The 24896-nt window shown below is 37.1% G+C and overlaps 1 protein-coding gene across 1 annotated transcript in view; it reads left to right on the top strand.

Annotated features, from left to right (window-relative positions):
- The window catches only part of PDE3B (phosphodiesterase 3B), a 182449-nt gene that overhangs the window by 142035 nt on the left and 15518 nt on the right, over positions 1 to 24896 (top strand). The window contains exons 6-12 of the mRNA XM_046015530.1: positions 4297 to 4507; positions 5026 to 5102; positions 11777 to 11928; positions 13130 to 13267; positions 14658 to 14769; positions 17309 to 17422; positions 22915 to 23114. Coding sequence (XP_045871486.1) covers positions 4297 to 4507; positions 5026 to 5102; positions 11777 to 11928; positions 13130 to 13267; positions 14658 to 14769; positions 17309 to 17422; positions 22915 to 23114 — 1004 coding nt within the window. The remainder of the gene's footprint in view (positions 1 to 4296; positions 4508 to 5025; positions 5103 to 11776; positions 11929 to 13129; positions 13268 to 14657; positions 14770 to 17308; positions 17423 to 22914; positions 23115 to 24896) is intronic.

Here is a 24896-nt window from a genome sequence, read left to right as displayed (position 1 = left end):
GAGAGAGAAAGAGAGACAGAGCACACAAATTGGGGGTGAGGTGGAGGGACAGAGAGAGGGAGAAGCAGACTCCCCGCTGAGCAGGGAGCCTGATGCGGGGCTCCATCCCAGGACCCTGGGATGGTGACCTGAGCTGAAGGCAGACACTTAACTGAGCTACCTGGGTACCAATATTTACAGTATTTAAGAAGAGTTATGACAACAGTGTCTCATCAAAGAGAGAATATAAAGAACTAGAGATTATAAAATGAAATTATAAAATATTTTTAATACTTAAATAATTGGCACCTCTAGTGAGTATTAGATTAGAAGTTCTTGCCATAGCAGTCAGGTAAGAAGGAATAAAAGGAATAGGTAAAACTATATTTGCAGATGATACCATGTATTTATAAAACCTGAAGAAATTCATTAAAATATTACAAACTAATAAGTTTATCAGTATAGCAGGATACAGGATCCCAATGCAAAAATCAACTATATTTCTATATACTAGCAATGAATAATGCAAACTGAAATAAAGGAAATAATTCCATGTGAAGTTAGTATTAAAAAGAGTAAAATACTGGGGCACCTGGCTGGCTCAGTGGGTTAAAGCCTCTGCTTTTGGCTCAGGTCATGTTCCCAGGGTCCAGGGATCGAGTCCCACATCGGGCTCTCTGCTTAGCGGGAGGCCTGCTTCCTCCTCTCTCTCTCTCTGCCTGCCTCTCTGCCTACTTGTGATCTCTGTCTGTCAAACAAATAAATAAAATCTTAAAAAAAAAAAAAGAGTAAAATACTTGAAACAAATTTAACAAAATAGCATTAAGACCTGTACACTGTAAACTGTAAAACATTGTTGAGAGAAACTAAAGATCTAATTAAATACAAAAATACTGTGTGTTTGTGGATCAGAAAACCTAGTATTGTTAAGATGGCAATACTCCCCAAATGGTTCTAGATTTCATGCCATCTTTATCAAGTTCCAAGATGGTTTCTTTGCAGAAATTGACAAGCTGATCATAAAGTTCATATGGTGGAACACCTGGGTGGCTCAGTCAGTTAAGCATTTACTTTTGGCTCAGGTCATGATCTCCAGTCCTGGGCTTGAGCCCTGTGTCAGGCTCCTTACTCAGCAAGGAGTCTGCTTCTTCTCCCTCTGCCCCTCACCCTCAACTTGTACTCTCTCTCTCTCAAATAAATAAAATCTAAAAATATAAATTCATAAGGAAATTCAAGCGACCCAGAATAGCTAAAGCAATTTTTAATAAAAAAGAAGAAATTGGAGGACTCACACTTTGAAATTTAAAACTTACTACCGATATACCAGTATAATCAAGAGTGGTGGTCCTGGCATAAGGATATTCCATCTCAAGGGGACAGAATTGAGAGTCTAGAAATAAATCCTTACGTGGCCAGCTGATTTTCAACAGGGGTGCCAAGATGATTCAGTGGGGAAGAAACAGTGTTTTTAACAAATGGTGTTAAGACAACTGGATATACACAGGAATAAGAATGAATTTGGAATCCTGCCTGTTATCATACTCAGAAATTAACAAAAATGCATCATAAATACAACTATAAGAGTTAAAGCCTAAAACTAGTAGGAGAAGACAAAATTTTCGTGATGTGGGGTGTTGAATACAGCATTCTAATATATGACAGCAAAAGCTCTGTTCACGAATGAGAAAAACTGACATTTGGAATTCATTAAAGTTAAAAACTTTTGCATTTCTACAGACACCTCTTTAGGTGAAAAGTGAAAAGACACAGGATGGGGGAAAATATTTGCAAATTATGTATTTGATAGTGGCCTGCTTTCTAGAATATACAAAGATGTCCTACAACTCAATAATAAAAAGACAATGGGCCTCACTAAAAAAGCTGTTTCTCCAGAGGAGATAACACCAGTGGCCCCCTACCACATGAAAAGATGTTCAGTATCATTATTAGGGAAATGCACATCAAAACCACACTGACCCAAGACCTCAGCCCCACTGCGAGGCCTGTGACTTTAAAGACAGACAGGCGCAAGTGGTAAAAATGTGCCGAAGTGGGAACCCTGACACCTTGATGGGAAAGTGAAATGCTTCAGCCACTTTGGAAGACAATTTGGCAGTTCAGTACTTGAACAGAGAAATAAAATTGTGCTATCTTCATGCGTACAATTTTATCAGCCTTGAAGGTCAGAGAATTGCAATCACACCAAACTGCCTGGCAGTATCTTTTTAAGATGTAAGCAAGGCACAGAAGCATTTATATTCATCATCTAATTCAGTTTATAAAGTTAAAAAAAAAAAAAAGCAAAGCTAATCTAAATTGTGAAAAAAAAAAATGAGTACCTCCATGGTAGAAATATAGAGAAAGGTAAGAAAAACAATACCATGCAAGTCAAGATAATGATTTCCTTTAATGAGAAGAAGAGGAGCTGGAAGACAGGGTTTCTGGTCTCTGGCAGCGCTTTATATCTTAGCTTGAGTGGTTAGCATTCCCTCTGTATGTGTGTTCTATTTCACACTAAACAAGGTTTAACGTTAAAATGATGACTATATCATAGAAAGCATTTTTTTAAAGGGTTGCTAGGTTCTTCTCTGTCAGGTCAAATTTCCACCCTAAGATTACGTTACCATTTCTTCTTCTTAGCCCATCTGTCAGGATTTTGGACACTCACTAGTATAATGAGAGAAAAAGAGGGCAAGAAAAAGGACCCTTAGTTTCTGGTTAGTAACTAATCAAGCAAGGCACTTCTTGTCTGGTCCTCGGTTTCCTCTTCTGAAATATTAAATTGGCTGACCAGATTTTTAAAAATCCCATTCAGCTCTAACACTGTATGAAATTATAGGAGCCTCCACATAAATCAGCCTGGTAGAACCGTAGTGGCAGCTTTGGAGAAAGGACTAAAGGACTATGGTCTCCCAGCCTTAACTACATTAACTAAATCAAGTTTTTAGATTTTTTGGGGGGTAGTTCCCCCCCCCACATGTGAGAATGAAAATACTACTTAACTCACAAGGTGATGAAAATAACACATTGTATTAAATAAAGTAACACACTGTATTCGGGTTCTCTAGAGAACTAATAGGATGTGTGTGTGTGCATTTATAGAGAGAGAGAGATGGAGGGATTGTTTAAGGAATTGGTTTGCAGGATTGTGAGGGTAGGCATGTTTGAGATTTGCAAGGCAGGCTGTCCAGCTAGAAATTCCAGGAGGAGGGGATATGGCTGTCCTGTATCTGAAGGCAGTCTGGAGCCCAAGTTCCTTCCTCTCTGGAGGATCTCCGTCTTGTCTTTTAAGGCCTTCATCCAATTCAATGAGGCCACACGCACATTTGGTAGGGTAATCATCTTTGCTCCATTTATGGATTTAAATGTTAATCACCTCTGGAAGATACTTTCACAGCCACTTCTAGCCTGGTGCTTGACCAAACAGCTGGACCCCGTAGACAGCCTAGCCAGGTGACACATAGAATTAACCATCGCATACACCTACCACTATGCCTGAAAATGCCCTAGCTCCTGAGTAAGTGTTACTTGGTTTCCCCTCTGATTCACACTTGGATCTTTATTTGCAAATAAAGTTTTAAATCTGGCTACCTTTCTCCAGATATACCCATTACACCTTAGTTCAGGGCACTCAGTGAAGGTTTTTGGAGCAAATCAGCAGCATTAGAGATGTATTTCTGAAGCACTCTGGTTTTTGTTTTTGTTTTTCGTCGTTAGCACTGAGCGCTTGTTTGTGTTCTCCGCTAGTCTCTGGGTTTGTTGAGTTGTAGGGATGGTATCTTTTTCTCCATGGTGCAACCCAGCACATTTCCTACCATACAGTAGGCTCTCAAATATTTGTTAAGTGAATAAATGAGCTGGAATGATTTGGATATATTTTTAAAAGGAATCTGCCATTGTGTTAACCTATAATTTTGTCATTGCTCAACCCGCTTAATGCTTTTAAGAACTTTGGTTCTTCAGTAAAGTTGGGTACCAGTACTTTCTTCAGGTGGATATTAAGCCGCTAGGGATATAAAATGTGAAGGATAAAGACCAATGTGAAGTAGGGAAATTTGTGCCACACTTTGTACATTTTAGTTATACTATTAATATCTGTGCCACCTTGCCACAAGGTATTTATTTCACACTCATGATGACAAATAGTGCCTACAGCGTCTTGAAGATACCTCCACCTGGAAATGTCTCTTATTATTTAATTCTAAATACTTTGCTTTCTTTAAAGAAGGAAAATGTTCTTTACAAATACAGAAACAGTGAACACCTACGCATGCATACATATTTATTGATCTCTTTCCTCTCTTTTAATTTCTCAAGGTGCTTTCCCCAGCCTGAGTCCTGTGAATTCTCCCAACCATGGACCAGTGTCTGCTGGCTCTCTAACTAATCGGTCACCCATAGAATTTCCTGACACTGCCAACTTTCTTACTAAGCCAAGTGTTATTTTACACAGATCTCTGGGCAGTGCACCCAATTCACCAGATACTTATCAGCAACTTAGAAATTCTGATAGCAGTTTGTGTAACAGGTAAGTTTCCCAAATATGTTATTTAATAAAGTGTTAGTAGTTTTCTATTATAACCAGTTAATGGATTAACACTATATCTTCTTTATGGAGTAGTTTTTATTCTTAACAAACTTATCCCTCATTTTAGCACTATTACCCATTTTCCAATTAAGTGATCTCTATCTGAAGTGAAATATAGTAGTAGTCTATTCATCTCAAGATACTAGTAAATTGTGAGAATTATTTTGCTATATAGTACTATAGTACCCAGTTCATTTGCTATTTATTTTCATTTTTTAATTTTTTATCAGTAGTAAGTGTTTACTTCAGACCTCCGTGCTGACTTTCAAATATGTTATTTTCTTCAGGGACACAGGATGCCTTCCAGGATAAATCCTAACTGTTAGGTTTATTGAGATATTGGACTTGTATGAGCAGTTAGGATCTTGGTTAAAATTAAGCAGATTTTCTAATTGTATTTAGGTCAAAATTTGCTTGCCTCATTTGTAAATGTGTATCTATCTGTTTTATTCTATAAGCTGTGGACATCAAATACTGAAATATGTGTCAACGTCCGAATCTGATTCTGGTACAGACTGCCACAGTGGAAAGTCAGGTGAGATTATAAAAGTTGTGTGTGTTTGAATTTCAGAGCAGTTTCTGAAATTGTTTTAGAAATGCATAAATGAGTGAGTTTAACTTCAGTTTATCCAACTTCAAAATGAAGCTATAATGTTTTACCTACTTAGGAGATAAGTAGAGGAGTTACTAGGAAAAAGTTATAAATAACAGGCCGTGAAAGTGTTTTGAAGACTGCAGTGTGCTGTGAAAATGAATGTGGTCTTTTCAGGTTATAGCTAGGGTTCATAAACAGTGAAGTTAATTATATTAATGTTGAACTCCAAGCCCAAAAGAGTTTGCATACATTTCTTATGGCATAGAGAGGAATTGTTGTAAATTTTGTTACATCATTCTGAAACATTTTATATCCTCAAATAAGAAATACTGTTGGTGATAAAGTTATGGTTGTTTTATAACTTTAAAAACTGATGACTCAGGCATACAGTAATAGTTAACTAGGTGACTCAAGCCATCATTCTCCCGGGAAGTAGCTAGAAAAGCCAGACAGATTATTAACAACAAGAATGTGCTTAAAACCACTGAAAACTAACAAGCTCCTCAGAGTTACCAGTACAGGATCTGGAGGAAGATAGAAACTCACAAAAATAAGCCTGGAGTTTGGGTCTATCAAAAGGGTATTTGTTCCTTCTAGAGGGCCCGGTGACTAATAGAATCAGCAGTCCTTTTGGTCGTTGCTTAGGACTGGGGAGATAGAGATTGGAGTTGAAGGCTTACCATAGTAGGGATAACTTGGTAAACTCTGTAGCCCTCTAAGAATAAAGGCAAACCAGAAATAGATGGGCCCCCACAGGGATTATGGGCTCTTACTGGTCTCTTTACATACTATAAAAGTCAGCCTTTTAAAGTGTACAATTCAGTAGTTGTTGATTCTTAAATTGTATAATCCACACAAACACCCACACAAGGAAAAGACCAGCCTTCACAAACTCTTCCAAAAAGTAGAATAAGAGGGAAAACTTCCCAGCGCATTCTTTAGGACTAGTGTTATCCTGATGTCATAACCAGACAAAGGCATCCAAGAAAACTACAGACTAATATCCCTTATGTGTATAGACACAAAAATCCTTAACAAAATGGCATTAAACGGAGTCCAGCAACATATGAAATGGTCACACCATGACCACAAGGTATTTATCCCAGGAATGCAAGAGTAGTTTAACAGTTGAAAATCAACCAATATAATATATATACCACATTAATAGAACAAAAGGGGAGAAAGACATGATAATCTAAATATGTGCAGAAAAAACATTTGATAAAATCTAAGACTCTTTCATGATAAAAACACTCAAGCTTGTTATAGCAGGGAAGTTCTTCAGTCTGATAAAGGACATCTTTGGAAAACACACACCTGAACATCATCCTTAATGGAAAAAAACTGATGCTTTCTTCCTAAGGTCAAGAATAAGATAAAGATTTTTGCTTTCAGCACTTTTAGTCAACATAGTACTGGTGGTTCTCGCTGGGAAAATTAGAAAGAAAAAGAAATATAGGCATCCTGAATGAAAATAAAGAAATAAAACTGTCCCATATTCATAGAGCTTATGAACCTTATGTAGAAAATCCCAAAGAATATACATACACACTAGAACCAATAAATCAGTTTAGCAAAGACAAGATGCAAGATCAGTGATGTACAAAATTGTGTTTCTGTATACTAGCAAGGAACCATCATAAATTGAAATTAGGAAGACATTTCAATTTATAGTAATATAAGAATGAAGCAGTTAGAATAAATTTAACAAAAGAAGGGGATTTATAAACTAAAAACAACAAAACATTGATAAAAATTAGAGAAAATCTAAATAAATTGAGAGGCATTTTATATTAAAAGATTGGAAAAATTAATATTGTCAGTAGGGCTATTCTCCCAAATTGATCTATAAATTCATTGTAATTCTTAACAAATTCTAGCATGTTTTTTTTGTTGTTGTTGTTAGGAATTAACAATTGGTCTTAAATCTTACAATTTAAGACAAGGACCAACAATAGCCAGAACAGGGCATCTGGGTGGGTTAGTCAGTACCATCTGCCTTTGGCTCAGATCATGATCCCAGGGTCCTGGGATCGAGTGCCGCATTGGGCTCATCAGGGAGCCTGCTTCTCCCTCTGCCCTTCACCTTGCTTGTGCTTGCTCTCACTTCCTCTTCTCTCAAATAAATAAAATCTTACAAACAAACAAGCAACAGCCAAAACAATTTGGAGAAAAAACAAATTTGGAGGGCTGATCACACTATCTGATTTCAGAACTTACTGTAAAGATACTATAATTAAGATAGTGAGGTACTGGCACAAAGATGAACCTGTAGATTAGTGTAACAGAATTACAAGTCCAAAAATAGATTCTGGCATTTATGATCAGCTGAATTTTGATATCGAAGCCAAGACAATTCCAAAGAGAAAGGATAGTTTTTTGTGTTGTTGTTGTTTTTTTTAAAGATTTTATTTACTTATTTGACAGAGATCACAAGCAGGCAGAGAGGCAGGCAGGGAGAGAGAGGAGGAAGCAGGCTCTCTGTAAAGCAGAGAGCCCGACGTGGGGCTCGATCCCAGGACCCTGGGATCATGACCTGAGTCGAAGGCAGAGGCTTTAACCCACTGAGCCACCCAGGCGCCCCTGTTTGTTTGTTTTTTTTTTTAACCAAATGGGGCCAAGACAATTAGATATCCACTTGTCAAGGGAAGAATTTGGACTCTTACTGTATATACAGAAGTAACTCAAAATAGATTATAGACCTAAGTGTAAGAGTTAAAATCTTGAAACTTAAAGAAGAAAATATAGGATATAGTCTTTGTGACCTTGAGTTGAATAAAGCATTCTTAGATACCATACCAAAAGCAAAGTCTGTGAAAGAAAAAAATGACAAATTGGGCGTCAACAAGAAAAAAAAAATGACAAACTGGGCTTTAGCAAAATTAAAAACTTTTCCACTTCAAAAGACAACAATAAGAAAATGAAAAGACAAACCACAGATTGAGAGAAAATATTTGGAAATTATACATCTGATTAGGTCTTATATCCATAATACATAAAGAACATTTATAATTTATTATTAAGAAGTCAACTCAAAAAATGGGCAGAAGATGTCTGATATTTTGGTCTGAGTCATTTGGTGAAGGATATAAACAAATGTGTAATGAACACATGAAAAGATGAATGACATCATTAGTCATTAAGGAAATGCAAATTAATACTACAGTGAGATACCACTAAACTCAAATTAGAATAACTGTAATAAAAAAGTATCAAATGTTTGCAAGGATTCAGAGAAATTGGAACATTTATGCATTGCTGATGGGAATATAAAATGGTATACCACTTTGGAAAACATTCTGACAATCTCTTTAAAAATTACACATAAATTTACTGTATCACCCAGTAATACCATGGCTAAGAATTTATCCATGAGAAAACATATGAGCACTCAGAGATAGGATTGTGAATATTATGACATTATTGGTGATGCTGCAAAACTGGAGATGATCCAAATGTCCATTAACTTGTGACTAGAAAAATACCATGTGGTATTTTTCATTCATACAATGTAATTTTATCTGATACATTCATCCAATGTAATATACATTGTATATACATTCATCCAATGTAATTTTATCTGATACATGTCACTACATAGATAGACCTCAAAACATTACTCTAAGTGAAAGAACCCAGGCTCAAAAGATTTCATATTGTATGATTCTAATTATATAAGATGCTAGAAAAGGTGAATGTACAGGAACAATAATCAGAACAGTGATTAGGATGAAAATAGGGTTTAACTTAAATAAGCAGGAGGGTACTTTTGGGGGCAATGAGAATGTTCTAAAACCAGATTGTCCTAATGGTTGTACAACTCTTTAAATTTACTAAAATTGTTGAATTATATAGGATGTTATTCTCTCTCTCTCTCTCTCTCTATATATATATATACACACATATATATATAATACTATATTATACACACACAAAGTTCTTTGGATTGACTGGTATCAGCTGGGAGATTCTCACTTGAGGACTCTCATGTGATCACAGTCAGATATTGATAAGAGTGATAGTCATATGAAGGAGTAAAGAATGACTGGACTGAATTTCCAAGATGGGATTAGTCATGTGTCTGTTGACTATTGACTAGTCCGTCTAAATATGACCTCTCTATGGGCTTCTTCCAACATATTCGCTGGATTTCAGGAGAGGAGGAAGTGGAAGCTGTCAGTCAAGGTAATAGCTCAGTCCAGAACAGACAAAGTGTTACCTGTGCTCTATTCTGTTAATTAGAGCAGTCACACAGGCTGTCTGGATTCTAGGGGATTAGGAAATAAATGCTGTGTGTTGATGGAGGAGTGATAGAAATACATTTCAGAAGAGTGCAAGAGGGCTCAGCGATAGTGTTGCAGACAATTTTGGAAAAGATTACATTTATTTCAACTGTTTTTGTTACTGTTCTATGTAAAATATAGTTATTAGGAGTTTGGATCATTAAAAAGTATGTATGGGACGTCCAGGTGGCTCAGCTGGTTAAACATCTGCCTTTGGCTGAGGTCATGATCTCTTGGTCCTGGGATAAAGTTCTGCATCAGGCTCCCTGCTTGATGGGTAGTCTGCTTCTGCCTCTGCCCTCCCCCCGTTCAAATACATAAATAAAATCTTAAAAAAAAAAAAGTATGTAAGGAATCTCATACATCATGATGGCTATTTTGGAATATTGTTATATATATATTAATAGTACTGCCTTGACCTACCAAGAGAAGTTGCATATTCTAAATTTCATTTGTCATGTTTTTTCATTGGGAAAAAACAGTACTTTCCAAAGGATATTTCCTGATCATCATTAGTTAATGATGCTTTAGGATATTCAGTGTGAGATTCAGATTTGACTAACATTTATTGACCATTTATTTTATGTAACATCTAGTAAGATAGATCTTATTATCCATACTTTATGGGAAAAAGAACTTGCCATTATCAAGTAGAAAAATTGGGATCTGAACCTAGTTCTTCTGAAATTCAATTCCAATAAGTACTTTAAAAAATATATATATATTTATTTGACGGAGAGACAGACACAGAGAAATCATAAGCAGGGGGGAGAAGCAGAAGGAGAGGCTTAGCAGGGAGCCTGATGTGGAGTTTGATCCCAGGACCATGGGATCATGACCTGAGCCAAAGGCAGCTGCCTAACTGACTGAGCCACCCAGGCGCCCCTCCAATAAGTACTCTTAAAAACTCTTTTACCTAGGGACGCCTGGGTGGCTCAGTCAGTTAAGCATCTGACTCTCGGTTTTTGGTCAGGTCATGATCTTAGCGTTGTAAGATCGAGCCCCACATGCTCAACGGGGCATCTACTTGAGAATCTGTCCCTTTCTCCCCCCCCTGCTTGTTGCGTGCATGCATGCTCTCTTTCAAATAAAATAAATAAAATCTTTTTAAAAAAGCTTTTACTTAGGAAAACCCCCTGCATATTGAAGAGCAAATGAATCATAACTTTGTAACTTGATGGGTAGTCATACACTTAAACACATGTGTAATCACTCAGATCGATAAACTAATAAACTATTACCAGCCCCTCAGAATTTCTCCTCATGCCCCCCGCCCCTGGGATACCCTTTAAAGATAACATTGTCTTGGGGCGCCTGGGTGGCTCAGTGGGTTGAAGCCTCTGCCTTCGGCTCAGGTCATGATCCCAGAGTCCTGGGATCGAGCCCTGCATCGGGCTCTCTGCTCTGCAGGGAGCATGCTTCCTCCTCTCTCTCTGCCTGCCTCTCTGCCTAATTGTGATTTCTCTCTGTCAAATAAATAAAATATTAAAAAAAAAAGATAACCTTGTCTTGGCTTTCAGTACTCATATGTGTCAGTTTTGGTGTGTTGTCGAATTTTTCATAAAGAGAATCAGAGTCTGTACCTTTATGTCTGGCTTCCTTCATTCAGCACTGTTTTTTTCAGAATCACCCATGTGGTTACATGTGGTTGGAGTTCATTCTCTTTGTTCCACAGTGTTCAGTTGTGTGGATACATTTATTCTTCTGTTGATGGGTTTCGGGGAAGCTTCCTATTTATAATATTACTGACAGAATAAATGTAATTTTTTTTTTTTAACATGTGAATGAATGCTGTTTAGCTACCAGAGCTGCTTTCCTTTTCTGTGCAATTTGGGAAAAAAGAGTATTATTAATCACATTGGTAGAGAAATAATTCACAATAAATGGTACTGTGTGTTAATTTTTAGATGTACCTTGATCACATTTATTTATAATTAGAAATCTAGAGTTTTCATAGCCAAAACTCAAACAATTTCAGATGTTGGAATTGCATACATCAAATTGCTAAAAAGTTCCTATTGATAGGGACTGACTTGTCCTTTTTTTTTTTTTTTAAGATTTTATTTGTTTATTTGACAGAGAAGGTATGCACATAAGCAGGGGGAGAGGGGGAAAGGGAGAGAGAGAAGCAGGCTCCTCACTGAGTGCAGAGCCTGACGCAGGGCTCCATCCCAGGACCCTGAGATCATGACCTGACCCAAAGGCAGACGCTTAACCAATTGAGCCACCCAGGTGCCCCACTTGAATATTTTTTGTAAGTAGTTTCCCTTTATAAAATTATGCATAAGGGCAAGTTTTATTCTTATTACTACTATATGTGTTTTTTGAAAGGTGACGAAGACAGCACTGTTCCCTCAAAACAATCGTTCAGCTGTACAGAAGCACCACAAGAAGTGGAAACAGAGAACAGAGACTACAGAAAATTACTTTTGGAAGGTGATGATCACCTAACAGAAGAGGCACAGAATGAACAGCAACCAAATGTAAAAGACAAACTTTCCATATGATTATGTTAAGGTGAAATATAACATTAGCTTAGTACAAGTTCCATTATCTTTGCCCAGAACAAGATTTTTTAATATAATAATATTTTAAAATATTTTACTAAAAAGTCCTTATATCATACTAAAGAAAAACTTGGGTTAAAAATAATAGTTACAGTTGACCCTTGAACAAGGCTGGTATTAGGGGTCCTGACCCTCCCACACATAGTCTAAAATCCACATATAACTTTTGACTCCCCCAGAACTTCATTTGCTAACTAACAACCTTCAGTTGATCAGAAGTCTTACTGATAGCATAAACACATACATCAGTTAACACATATTTTGTATGTTATATGTACTGTGTACTGTATTCTTGTAATGAAATAAGCTAGAGCAAAGAATGTGATTAAAAGTCCTGAGGAGGAGAGAATGCAGAACTGTATGTACGGTGCTTACAGTCCTAGGAGAACTCACTCTCCTCACAGCACTGTTGTGCAGAAATCGTTGGGGGGCAGGGGGGTGGGGAGCGGACCTGCGTGGTTCAAACTTGTATTGTCCAAGGGTCAGCCGTACTTATGAATCCATCCTCCTAGAACAATGAAGTGCATTCTTGTAGAACAAACACATGAACCCATTTTATTTATAGTAGATACAGTACTTTCTGTGCTGATACTGTCTTCCTTGTATATGGTAAGGGTATGAAGAACAGGTGCATGAAGCATTAAAAAACAAAATGTGCTTACTTACAATAGTAATTTTTTTGTTCTTAAGTTCCAAATTTAAGCTTTTTAGGGGGAAAAAACCATTCCTTTTGGGAAGTCAAACTAGTAATAAATGCCAGTATAAAGTTAGGAGTCTCTTTCTATTATCCTTTGGTACCTGTAACTTCTAAAATGAAAACAGTGGAATTTAGATTTGTGTATAGTGCTTGGGAAGGACAGTATTTTCATTTGTAAAAGTACTGTGAGGATTAAAAAGTCTTCTGATGCCTAGAAGACATTTTTACATTTTTCTGAAGATAGCATTTTACAAAGAGGGGAAATTGGAAGTACACATTCTATTTGAGAGTAACTTTTGTAGAAAATAGTATTGACCATTTTTTAATGTTCAGTTTTAAGTGTTCTCATTTAGGTGTAGATTTAACTATTTTTAAAAGGTAGGGTTAAGATGGTTTGTGTTTTCTCCCCCACATGTGCAGATTGAACAGGAAGCATCACTGGACCTGATTTTAATAGAAGATTATGATTCCTTAATAGAAAAGATGAGCAACTGGAATTTTCAAATATTTGAAGTTGTAGAAAAAATGGGAGAGAAATCAGGAAGGATCCTTAGTCAGGTTTGTTTAAAATCTCTACTTTTTTAAAATTATAAATTAGTTTTTTCTTGAATCTTTATAAAACACAAAATCTAAAAACGTGTAATACTGGTTTAGGCACAAATTCGACACTGTTCACTGAATTCTTTTTTTCACAAAAATGGAGTTTTCAGTAGAAAGTTTGAAAAGAGAAATATGTATACATAAATCCATATATAAAAATAATTATCATATGTAATATATTTCATATAATTTTACTGAATATGTGAAAAGTAGGGTTTTTTAAAAATATTTTATTTGTTTATTTGACGGAGATCACAAGTAGGCAGAGAGGCAGGCAGAGAGAGGGGGGAAACAGGCTCTCCGCTGAGCAGAGCGCCCGATGCGGGGCTCGATTCCAGGACCCTGAGATCATGACCTGAGCTGAAGGCAGAGGCTTTAACCCACTGAGCCACCCAGGCACCCCTGTGAAAAGTAGTTTTTTGGCCCATGTTAGTGGAATTTAATTTTACTACAGAATGGAGTTACTTTATATTGGAGCCTGAAGTTGCAAAAGATGTGAAAGGTGAGCTAGTTCTAACCACTGAAACCTGTGCTTTATTTTTTTTACACCTGCCCTCCATGTACTTTACCCAAGGCCAGATGGTTCAATTCATGCTAGAACCATGGAAAAATACTTTGTTTTTAACCACCCAGACTCAAGGTTCCCCTTGAGGGGTTCATCCCACAGCATCAGATTAACCTTCCTAAAATAGCATTCTCATTCTCTTCACAGTATTTGAAGTATTTAAAGTATTCTTATTTATGAAATGTACCAACATGAGGGTAAATTATGTGGAGGGCATATAGTTTCATCTCATTGAAGTCTTTAGGGACAAAAATGTAATAAATATTTTGTTCTGACTTCTGTTAACACCTAGGACTAGAGAAGAATAGAATTCATATGCCCCTTAATAAACTGTAAATTAAAAAAATGAAGGGAAGAGTGGAAAAATTTTAAAACTGGGACATGATTTGGTAATCTTTCTTTGGTTTTCAAGGGTTTTAGGGTGATATCTTCCTTTTTAATGTTTTGAAAAGAATTTCTTATAGGGAAGTTTTTAATAAATTATTAACTTAAAGACAAATGTACATGGTAATGTTCCCAAATGCAAATCATAAAAACATATTCTACTCAACAGCAAATAGAAATTCTGACTTTTGGGGTGCTTGGGTGGCTGGGCCGTCAGCTCAGGTCATGATCTCAGGGTCCTGGGATCAAGCATCGGGCTCTCTGCTCAGCAGGGAACCTGTTTCTCCCTCTCTCTCTGCCTACTTGTGATCTCTGTCTGTCAAATACATAAATAAAATCTTAAAAAAAAAAAAAGAAATTCTGACTTTTAATGTGAATTTTATTTTAATTGACATTTAGGTTATGTATACCTTATTTCAAGACACTGGCTTATTGGAAATATTTAAGATCCCCACTCTGCAGTTCATGAACTATTTTCGCGCGTTGGAGAACGGCTACCGAGACATTCCTTGTACGTATCAGCAGATCTTATTAAGTTCAGATAATACTGGTTTTGAAACTATTTTTCCCTTCAGATCTAACCACTTTTTAAATTACATGTCTGGAAAAATTTTAAATAGGGATTTAAAAAAGTAATCTATATCCTGTTACCTAGAGTTAACGGACTATTAACATTTTAGTGTATTTTCTTATTTGTGTTTCAAACAGTGAATCATAATACAGATATATATTTATAATGTTCTCTTTCCCTTAATTATCATATGGTCTACAACTTTGTGTTAATAATTATTCATCTGAGTATCTTATCTTTTAAAATGTTTGGTAATTAAGAGTGTCAGAAAATTCTTGACTTCAAAATATTTAAAAATTATCCATAGAATTTCCAGTTTTAACTGTGTCCTGACTTACAGAGTAATTGCTAATGTCTACTTGATTTTATGGCAAAATATAATTTGAGTTTCATATTAGGAAATAATAAGGTTTCCTTATACATCTATATATTCTACAGTTTCCCTTCATATGGACACATTTTGGGAAATCACTCATGTAAACACAGAGCGTATTATTCTTAAATTGGTATAACTCACTAATAATGATACTTAATGTGTGTTATATGTGCTATAATTTCCACTTATAAAGTCTGCTTTTAAAAAAATGACTGTATTTTATAAATAGAATAAAGTGATACTTTATTTTTTTGTACTTATTTGAGAGAGAGAGCGAGAGCGAGAGCGCGAGCGCACACGCATGCACAAGCAGAGGGATGAGGCAGAGAGAGAGGGAAAAGCAGACTCCCTGCTGAGCAAGGAGCCCAACTCAGGACTCTGTCCCAGGACATCGAGATCATGACCCAAGCTGAAGGCAGATGCTTAACACACTGAGCCACCCAGGTGCCCCTAAAGTGATACTTTAAAATGGACTTCAGAGGAAGGGGAATGGGGAAAAAAAGAGGCAGTAAGGAGTCTTCACTGTCAGCTCCAAATAGGATTTTAAGAAAAGAGCCTCTGGATCTAACTTTTTTAAACTTTAGTATCCAGATTTACAAATGGAAATTACACTAGTTTCTACTCCATACGTAGTGATAAGCCACAGAAAGCGCAGAGTAGAATTCCTGGCACATAGTAAAAGGTCAGTAAAAGGTGTTCACTCTATGAATAATTAAGCTCCTCACAGACTGACATCATGTCACATGGATGGCCTGAAGACTTCGTAGTATTGTGTCATCTGATGATTGTACCTGGTACTCATTAACTGTTGAAGTGCTGGACTTTTACTGAGTATCAGCTGTGACTATAATCATTAGATCCATGGAGATTATATCATTTAATCTTTGTTGGAAAGTTTATATTATCTACCTTTCACAGGTGAGAAGTACAAACTCAGAAGAATCTTTCCCAAGATCCTACAACTCTTGGAAATGGCAAAACTGGGTTTCCACTTGTAGGTCTTGCCTTTTCACATAGTGGTATTCAGTAAACCAGTGTATGCTTGATTATGTGCTGTGTCTCGGACACTGTTCTGGATATTTTCATATGCCATTTTAACATTTTGTCCTTCCAGCAGGCCTGAGAGATAGGTATGTCTCTCTCTCTCTCTCTTTTTTTTTTTTTTTTTTTTTTTTTTTTTTTGGTGTATGTGGTTTTTTTTGTGCAGGGGAGGGGGGAGTTCAAGTATCTACAGTTTTTAAGTGTTGCCTGATGCAAACATTGGTCTCCCTAATCCATGCACTATTTACATAGTATTTTTTTTTAAGATTTTATTTATTTATTTGACAGATAGAGATCACAAGCAGGCAGAGAGGCAGGCAGAAAGAGAGGGGGAAGCAGGCTCCCCACCGAGCAGAGAGCCCAATGCGGGGCTTGATTCCAGGACCCTGGGATCATGACCAGAGCTGAAGGCAGAGGCCTTAACCCACTGAGCCACCCAGGTGCCCCCATAGTATTTTTAAAGCTACAAAATAGCAACCTTCAGTAAAGTTTTCAGTGCCTTTTCAATTAGCACTTGTTACTTGCCTTTTCTGTGACTGTCTTACTATGTTTTCATAGCATATGTGAAAGTTTTTATAAGAGAACTTTTTAATACATCAAGAGACTTTAAAAAAGGAAGATGAAACCAAAGGTTCCTGGCTGGCCCAGTCACTGGAACATGCTACGCTTGATCTCAGGGTCATAAGTTCAAGCCCCGTGTTGGGCACTGAGCCTACTTAAAAAAAAAAGAGATGAAATATAATTGTGGGAAGTTATTCCAAGCCATACATTTTATTAATAAGGGTATAAGATAGTAGAGAATTATTGTACTTTAAAAAATGTCCTATGTTGGGGCACCTGGGTGGCTCAAATAGTTAGGCGTCTGTCTTCAGCTCAGGTCATGACTCTGGGGTCCTGGGATCGAGTCCCACGTCAGTCTCGCTGCTTAGTGGGGAGCCTTCCTCTCCCTTTCCTGCTCCCCCTGCTTCTGTGAGCTCTCTCTCTGTCAAATAAATAAAATCCTTTAAAAAAAAAGTCCTATGTTTAACATAACATTTTTATAAAACGTTTTGATGACTGTAGATCACAATCGCATACACGCCACAGATGTCCTGCATGCAGTTTGGTATCTGACAACGCGGCCAGTTCCTGGGTTACAGCAGATCCACAATGACCATGCAACAGGAAATGAAACAGGTACTTCCGTCTATAAGTTTCCTTTTAATTGTTTGTCCAGAAATAATAAATCAAGCTTTCTCATTTCATTACCTCTCTTCTTTTAAAAACTGCACGAAGTAAACTTTGGTACATGTAAATGACTATATAAATTTTGATGCATAGTAATGGTATGAAATTAGGAAAGCTACAATTCACCTTAAGTTAAGGTGCAGTATTGTTGATCTACCATTTCTTCTCTGTGTCCCATCCTGTGGCTTGCTGTCTGGAATAGCATGATAATCATTTGTTTGTTCTTTTCTTTCAGTTCTTGGTTTTCTTGTTGTAGGTGTATCATGTAAATTTAAAATATATAACCTACACAGTGAAAATGGCCATACTTAAAAGCCTTATTTAAGCATGTAAATGATGACATTAAAAACCTTTCATAACATTTAGTCTACGGCCATACCACCCTGAACGCGCCCGATCTCGTCTGATCTCGGAAACTAAGCAGGGTCGGGCCTGGTTAGTACTTGGATGGGAAAAACCTTTCATAACATTTAGGTTTTGCTCTCAAAGAAGTTAATTCTGTTCCTCATCATAAATACAATTATTTATACAAATGTACTAATTTACATAACATGGTTCTCTTACTCTAATTTGTAAAAGAGGGAAGAACTACTCCACTGAGATATATACACACACACACCTCCACCCCCACACCCACCAGGACAGAATCTGCTTAGTTACAAACGCCGGAGAAACGTGATCGTGCTAATCAGGGCAGATGTCATAGGCTCAGCTGTTGCTTTACAGTCTTTGGTCATTGAGTCCAAAGTACTGCCATTAGGTTTTCTGCCGTGCCTTATTTACTCTTTCCTCGTCCATTAGTTCTGTACTTCCATCAGATCATTTTCTTCAGCTTTTCTGTTTGTAGATGTAGCTATTTTTTTAGAAGAATATTTTCATATTTTAGCTCATTTGATGATAGTGAGTGATTTTGTCTGATCCTTACTATTTAGAGGAAATAAGGTTCCTACTATACATGGGAGGATGTAACATAGGGGATTTTTTTTTTTTTTTTTTTGGCCTTTTTGGTACTCCCATGTCCAGTGACAAAAGATAATGGAAAACTGCGGTGATCAACTGTCATCAGGATCACAACAGTGCAGACCTTTGAAAATATAGGTCATTCCACTAGGCAGAGTACCATGATTGTAGAGACGCTGGCTGAGGACACAGGAAAGATGGAATAAGAAGATGAGAAATCTGAGGTCCAGCTATGTGACCAGTCTTAGAAGTGAAGTCTGTAATAGCCATATGCATTTTCCTCATTGCTATTTATTTTATATAATAAGCAAATTTTTTCTTCCTCTTTCTCATTCTCCTACCGCCCAAACATTGGTGGACTTTTGGGTTCTTTCTGCTTTGGGACTATTATGAATAATGCTGCTATAAATATTCTTGTACTAGTGTTTGTGTGGATATGTTTTCATTTCTCTTGGGCACATTCCTAGCTGCGGAATTCCGGGTCATGAGATGATTCTGTGCTTAACGTTTTGAGAATCTGCCAAAATGTTTTCCAAGGTGGCTGCACTATTTTATTTTCTCACCAACAATCCAATTTTTTGCCACTTTTTGTTATTATCTTTCTGATAGCCATTCTAGTGGCTGCGAAGTGGTATTTCATTGCAGTTTGGATTTACATTTACCTAATGGCTAATAATGTTGAATGCCTTGCCATTTGTTTGTCTTCTTTGAAGAGATGTCTATTCATGTCTTTCAACCATTTTTAAATTTGGTCCTTTGTCTTTTTATTATTGAGCTGTAGGAATTCTTTGTAGATTTTAGACATAAGTTCCTTACCAGATTTATGATTTGCAGCTATTTTCTCACATTCTGTAAGTTATCTTTACTTTCTTGATGGTGTCTGTTGAAGTACAAACATTTTAAATTTTGATGAAGTCTAATTTATTTTTCTTATTTTGTTCATGCTTTTGGTATCATATCAAAGAAGGGTTTTGCCTCACCCAAGATTATGAAGGTTTACTCCTTTGTTTTCTTCTAGGAGTTTCATAGTTATAGGAAGTTTAGGTCTGTGACCCATTGGAACTAATTTGGAACTAATTTGGGGGATAAAAGAAGAGGTCTTTCTTTTGCACATGAATATCCAGTTGTCCCAGAACCATTTGTTGAAAAGAGTTCTTAATATATACTCCACATAGTTGGCTCTTAAATGTTACTAAATCAATCTCTACCTTATAAGATGTGAGCATTAAATAAAACAGTGTATGAAAAAGGCTAACATCATGCAGGGCACATAAATGGCTCTTCAGCATGGTCTTAGCGCCCTTTTACAAAATCAGTTGGCCATAAATATGAGGGTTTCTTTCTGGACTTTCAGTTTTATTCCATTGATTTTTATGTCTGTCCTCATACCAGTACATTATCTTCATTACTAAAGCTATGTTAGTAAGCTTTGAAATTGGTAAATTTAAGTCCTTCAACTTGGTTCTTTTTCAAGATTGTTCTGGCCGTTCTGGTTCTCTTGTATTTCCGTATGGATTGAGGTCCTGCTTGTGAATTTCTGCCAAAGGAAAAGAAAGAAAAAAAACAAACAAACAGGATTTTGATAGGGATTGTATGAAATCTGTAGATCATTTTGGGAGAGTATTGCTCTTTTAACAGTATTAAGTCTACTGGTCCATGAGCATGGGTATTTTTTCCACTTATTTAAGTCTTCTTTAACTTCTTTCAACAATATTTTTAAATTTGCAAAATACTGGTTTTGTACTTCTTTTAAGTTTATTCCTAAGTATTGTATTCTTTTTGATGCTAGTGTAAATGGGATGGGTTTTGGGGGCTCATTTTTTGATTATTCATTGCTATCATATATAAAAATAATTGATTTTTTGCATATTGGTCTTTTATCCTGCAATCTTGATGATCACTTCTATTAGTTCTGATAGTTTTTTAGCGGCTTTCTTAGGATTTTTCTATATACAAGAGCATGTCATCTCTAAGTAGAGATAGTTTTACCTCTTTGTTGTGTGTCTGGTCTCAGCCTGTCAATAACCATTGCTGGGGCTGGACCAGCTCTTGTGGTTACTATGATTACAAGATGCCTTTAGCAATTACCATCAAGAAACTAAAAAAAAAAAGGTTTATTACTTAAAGGAATTGAAGATTACACAGCATAAGTAGGACCACAGAGCAAGGTCACAGGAGAAGAGAGAGAGAGGTCACGGGAAGGGAGAGGGAGAGAACACGCACAGTCATGTATGCAGGCAGACATGTCTGAGGTTTATTGGGGTAAAGAGTGGGGGGTTTCACTGGCTCATTCTTTTTTTTTTTTTTTAAAGATTTTATTTATTTATTTGACAGAGAGAGATCACAAGTAGGCAGAGAGGCAGGCAGAGAGAGAGGAGGAAGCAGGCTCCCTGTGGAGCAGAGAGCCCGATGCGGGGCTCGATCCCAGGACCCCGAGATCATGACCTGAGCCGAAGGCAGCGGCTTAATCCACTGAGCCACCCAGGCGCCCTCACTGGCTCATTCTTTATTGGTGAATTTAAAGCGTAAGAGGAGGAATTTAAAGCTTGGGTAGAGAAAAAACCAGCAGCCCAAATGGTCAGTTATTGAAATCAACCAAGATTTCTAAAACAGAAGGGGCCTGGCTGTGCATCTAGACAGGGAGCCTGGCAGGGTGTTTCTTCGAGATCAGCGTCTTTGAAGTGGTGCTTCTTTGAAATGGGTAGGTGGGAGAGCAAAGCTTAAATCAGGCACTTACCGTACAAAAAGTGGGGAAAACTGTCAGGGTTTACCCTATACACTTCTCTTCCAATCTGGATGCCTTTTACTGAGGCCTCCATTTAAATTAATAAGCCAATTAAAAGAATCACCATTTCCTGAAACAAAGTAAACAAATGAGATCTATCACAATTATGCTGAAATGTCCTTGCCAGCTATTTTATTTTTCATAGTATTAATTTCATGTTAACAAAAAGCAAAACTGAATATACATCTTAGAGTCCTAATAAGTCAGTTTTAAGTAACTGAGTTTTAAAAAGATGTCTTTTGCCATTTTTGTTATTTTATATGTGTCTTTATAATTCTAGGGAAGTCCAGAATGCATATAACATAGGGAAGATTCAAATTATTGGCTGATGTTGATAACTAAGTCTTATTAGAAATTTGAGTGTTAAAAAAAAAAAGAAATTTGAATGTTAAATATATCTTTATACATTTAACTGCCTTAATTTTTTTATAATTATTTTTTAAAAGTTCTAGTGTGGGTGATTCTAAAACTCAATTTAAATAAAAATGTTATAAACAACATAAAAATAATGAGGTATCTTTATAATTATCACTAGTGTGTATTAAAGTCATTATGTTAAAAAATTCACGTGGGGGCGCCTGGGTGGCTCAGTGGGTGAAAGCCTCCGCCTTTGGCTTGGGTCATGATCCCAGGATCCTGGGATCGAGCCCCACGTCGGGCTCTCTGCTCTACAGAGAGCCTGCTTTCTCCTCTCTCTCCCTGCCTGCCTCTCTGACTACTTGTGATCTCTGTCAAATAAATAAATAAAATCTTAAAAAAAAAATTCATGTGATGGCAAATACTGAGTGAAATAAATTATGATGAAGATTATTTTGGACTCTGGCAAGCCAGAACATTATTTCTAGTTTCCACTGATGAAGTCAGTGAAATTTCCTTTCTCTCTAATATCTTTGTGGTTTTACTCTAAATATGGATTATTTTTTCCTTCTTATACTTCCTATTAAGATCATTTCAGCAAAATTAATAGAATGACCATCTGAATTGATAAAGCCACTAAAATGCAAAAAAAAAAAAAAAGAAGAAATCAATGGTAAGATAGTAAAGCATGAAAAGTATGGTGTTGATTATGAAAATATTGTTCCTAACTAGAGGATAAAAAGAGAATTATGAGACATTCCTCAGTTTTCTACATCTTCTCATTTTCCAGTTTTTCTTGCATTGTCTTCTAAGGGGCTTCATGGAAGGAAAAAGAGAAGGGGAAGAGGAGTTGTAATCAGGGCTACAAATGAAATATAATCTCTCTGGTAGGATTTGAAAAGCATCCTATGTTGAGAAGCTTAGTTTGTTAATACATTAAATTCCTAAATCTCCATACAGTTTTCACAAAATTTTATTCTCCAGATTGCTTTATCCTGTTACTTTCTGTGTGCTGGCCATTATCTTTAGTCCTTAAATAATAAGTGTTAAGAAAACCAGAGATTTTTAAAAATTATTATTACCCAAGTAAGAGAACATCATAAAAATCTCATAGTGTCTTATGAAGTAAGTGACTGTAGCATCAGTGTTTAACCTTGTTCCTGTCTAGGAGCATGTATGTTGGAGAGAATAGACTGTTTTATGTCTTTGTTTATAAATAGTTTATTTCTTAGCTTAATCAACAAGAGAAATAATCGTATTACTTGTGGGGAATCCCCTCCTCAGTCTCATTTTGTGAGGAAGTTATATGTAATGCTGGTTTATTTTGCTTGTTCCTCAGATTCTGGTGGTAGAATGAGCCCTGGGCAAATTGCTTACATTTCTTCGAGGAGCTGCTCTATTCCAGATGAGAGCTATGGTTGCCTTTCTTCAAACATTCCTGCGCTGGAATTGATGGCTCTCTATGTGGCGGCTGCCATGCACGATTATGATCACCCAGGGAGGACAAATGCATTTCTGGTGGCTACAAATGCCCCTCAGGTAGGAAATACTGTTTCAGAAAGTTACAAGAGTGATTCTGAAATTTTACAAGGATGTTGTATATATCCTTTTGTAATCCACCCTTCAGTTGATTCAGGTAACCATTCCATCTGCACTGTAATTAATTGGATTTTAACACATGGCCTTGACATGAGATGTGCAAAAGAGTGAAGAAAAAATTACCTTCTTCTACCTCAAAATAGATAGCTACAGTTGTGAAAGAGTAATCCGCTGTTCTATAAAATTCTGGAATCCTCGCTGCCAGTATTTTTGCCTTTGATCAAGTTGATGAGACTGACTAGACGTAAGCCTGATTCTTCTTCCTTTCCATGGCTGAAAATGTAATGATGAGGAACTATCATTTTCCTTGATGTGCTCTTTTTTTCCTCAAGACTCAGACTCTAAAGCTCGTAACGCTGCATATATTAGTGTATGTAAACATTCCTTCTAGTACCATGTTATTTTTGTACCCAGTACAGCTGATAAAGTGCACGATTCCTTTACTGTCAAAATTTGCATAAGAGGTAGGAGTTCCCACAAATGGATACTGTAATTGCAGTCGCTTCACACTTTCGGACTTGGAACTAAATCCATGGTTTTAAGTGGTCGTGGGTGTTTGTTTAGGCTGGAGATTCCTGAAATGCCGTATTTGCTTCTAACTGCATGCCTTACAAAGGACAAGTACTTGGTTCAGCTTGCTGAATTCATCTTGTGTCTTCACCACTCTGTGTGTAAACCTCACTTCTGATTTTTTCATCTTCTGTAGCCGCCTGTGTCGCTCTTCACCCATTTCTCTCCCACACTCTCACTGTTTAAAACAGAGGAGATCGGTTCTCTAGCCAGAACAAGAACAGGATTCAGAGACAGGGAGAGAGGTTTAAAAATGCCACGTGATTCATTTCTCCTGTGGCACTTGATTTATTAATAGTTCATGATTTCCATAGGTAACTTTTTAATGAATTTCAGCCTAGATATTAATATTTGTCTACTTTCTAAGAACAGCTGTGGGAGAGATTGTAAACTAAGGAGCCCATGCCTTAGGTCCTCTAGCGGAGGTGCTCTCACTCTCTCTCTCACTTCACACTCTGTCATCTTTAAAAACCTGGGCTTGTGGGGAGTTGGGATCTGGGCGGAAGGGGCACAGTGCAAAAAGCACTGGTCTTGAGATCGAGAGACCCGAGTTCAGTTTCTGATTACCCAGTCGTTAGCTGTGTGATCTTAGGCGAGTCACCCTTACCTTTCTGCGCTTCAGAATACAGACCGGATATGATTAAGGGTAAAGGGACAACAAATGGAAGGTTTCTATTTCGTGTGTTTGAGAGGCTCCTGAATCAGGTGTCCTATAGACGGAGATTACCAACTCTTCTCTTCTGCTCTTGGCCTTCCAGTATAGCTGAGTCCGACTTACTCCCTCTCCTCCGAGGGGATGATGAGTGAGGGCACTCCAGTGTTACTGTGCATTGTTGCAGATAAACCAATGATATCTGAAAATCATCCCTACAAGTTACACGCTGGAAACTGTTGTCCTAATCAAACTAAAAATGTGAAGTCTGGATAGAATACCAGTAATACATGTAATTTCTAACTTCTCATTGTTAAGGACTGCCGGTAGAGGAAGCGATGGGACAGGGAAGTGTGGGAAGGGACAGGAAATTGACAGGGCATTCAGCTGTTGAGAAGGGATGGTCTTCCACCCAGTCTCCTTGCTTACTGCCCGTGGGTCTGTACTCAACCTAGAGCACGCGAGTAGCTCTGTTGTAATGTGAGTTACATCACTTTCTG

Source organism: Meles meles, chromosome 8 (genome assembly GCF_922984935.1).
Source record: "Meles meles chromosome 8, mMelMel3.1 paternal haplotype, whole genome shotgun sequence".
NCBI classification, from domain to species: domain Eukaryota; kingdom Metazoa; phylum Chordata; class Mammalia; order Carnivora; family Mustelidae; genus Meles; species Meles meles.
The sequence above is the reverse complement of the archived record's forward strand: the minus strand, read 5'-3'. Positions and strand labels throughout refer to the sequence as shown.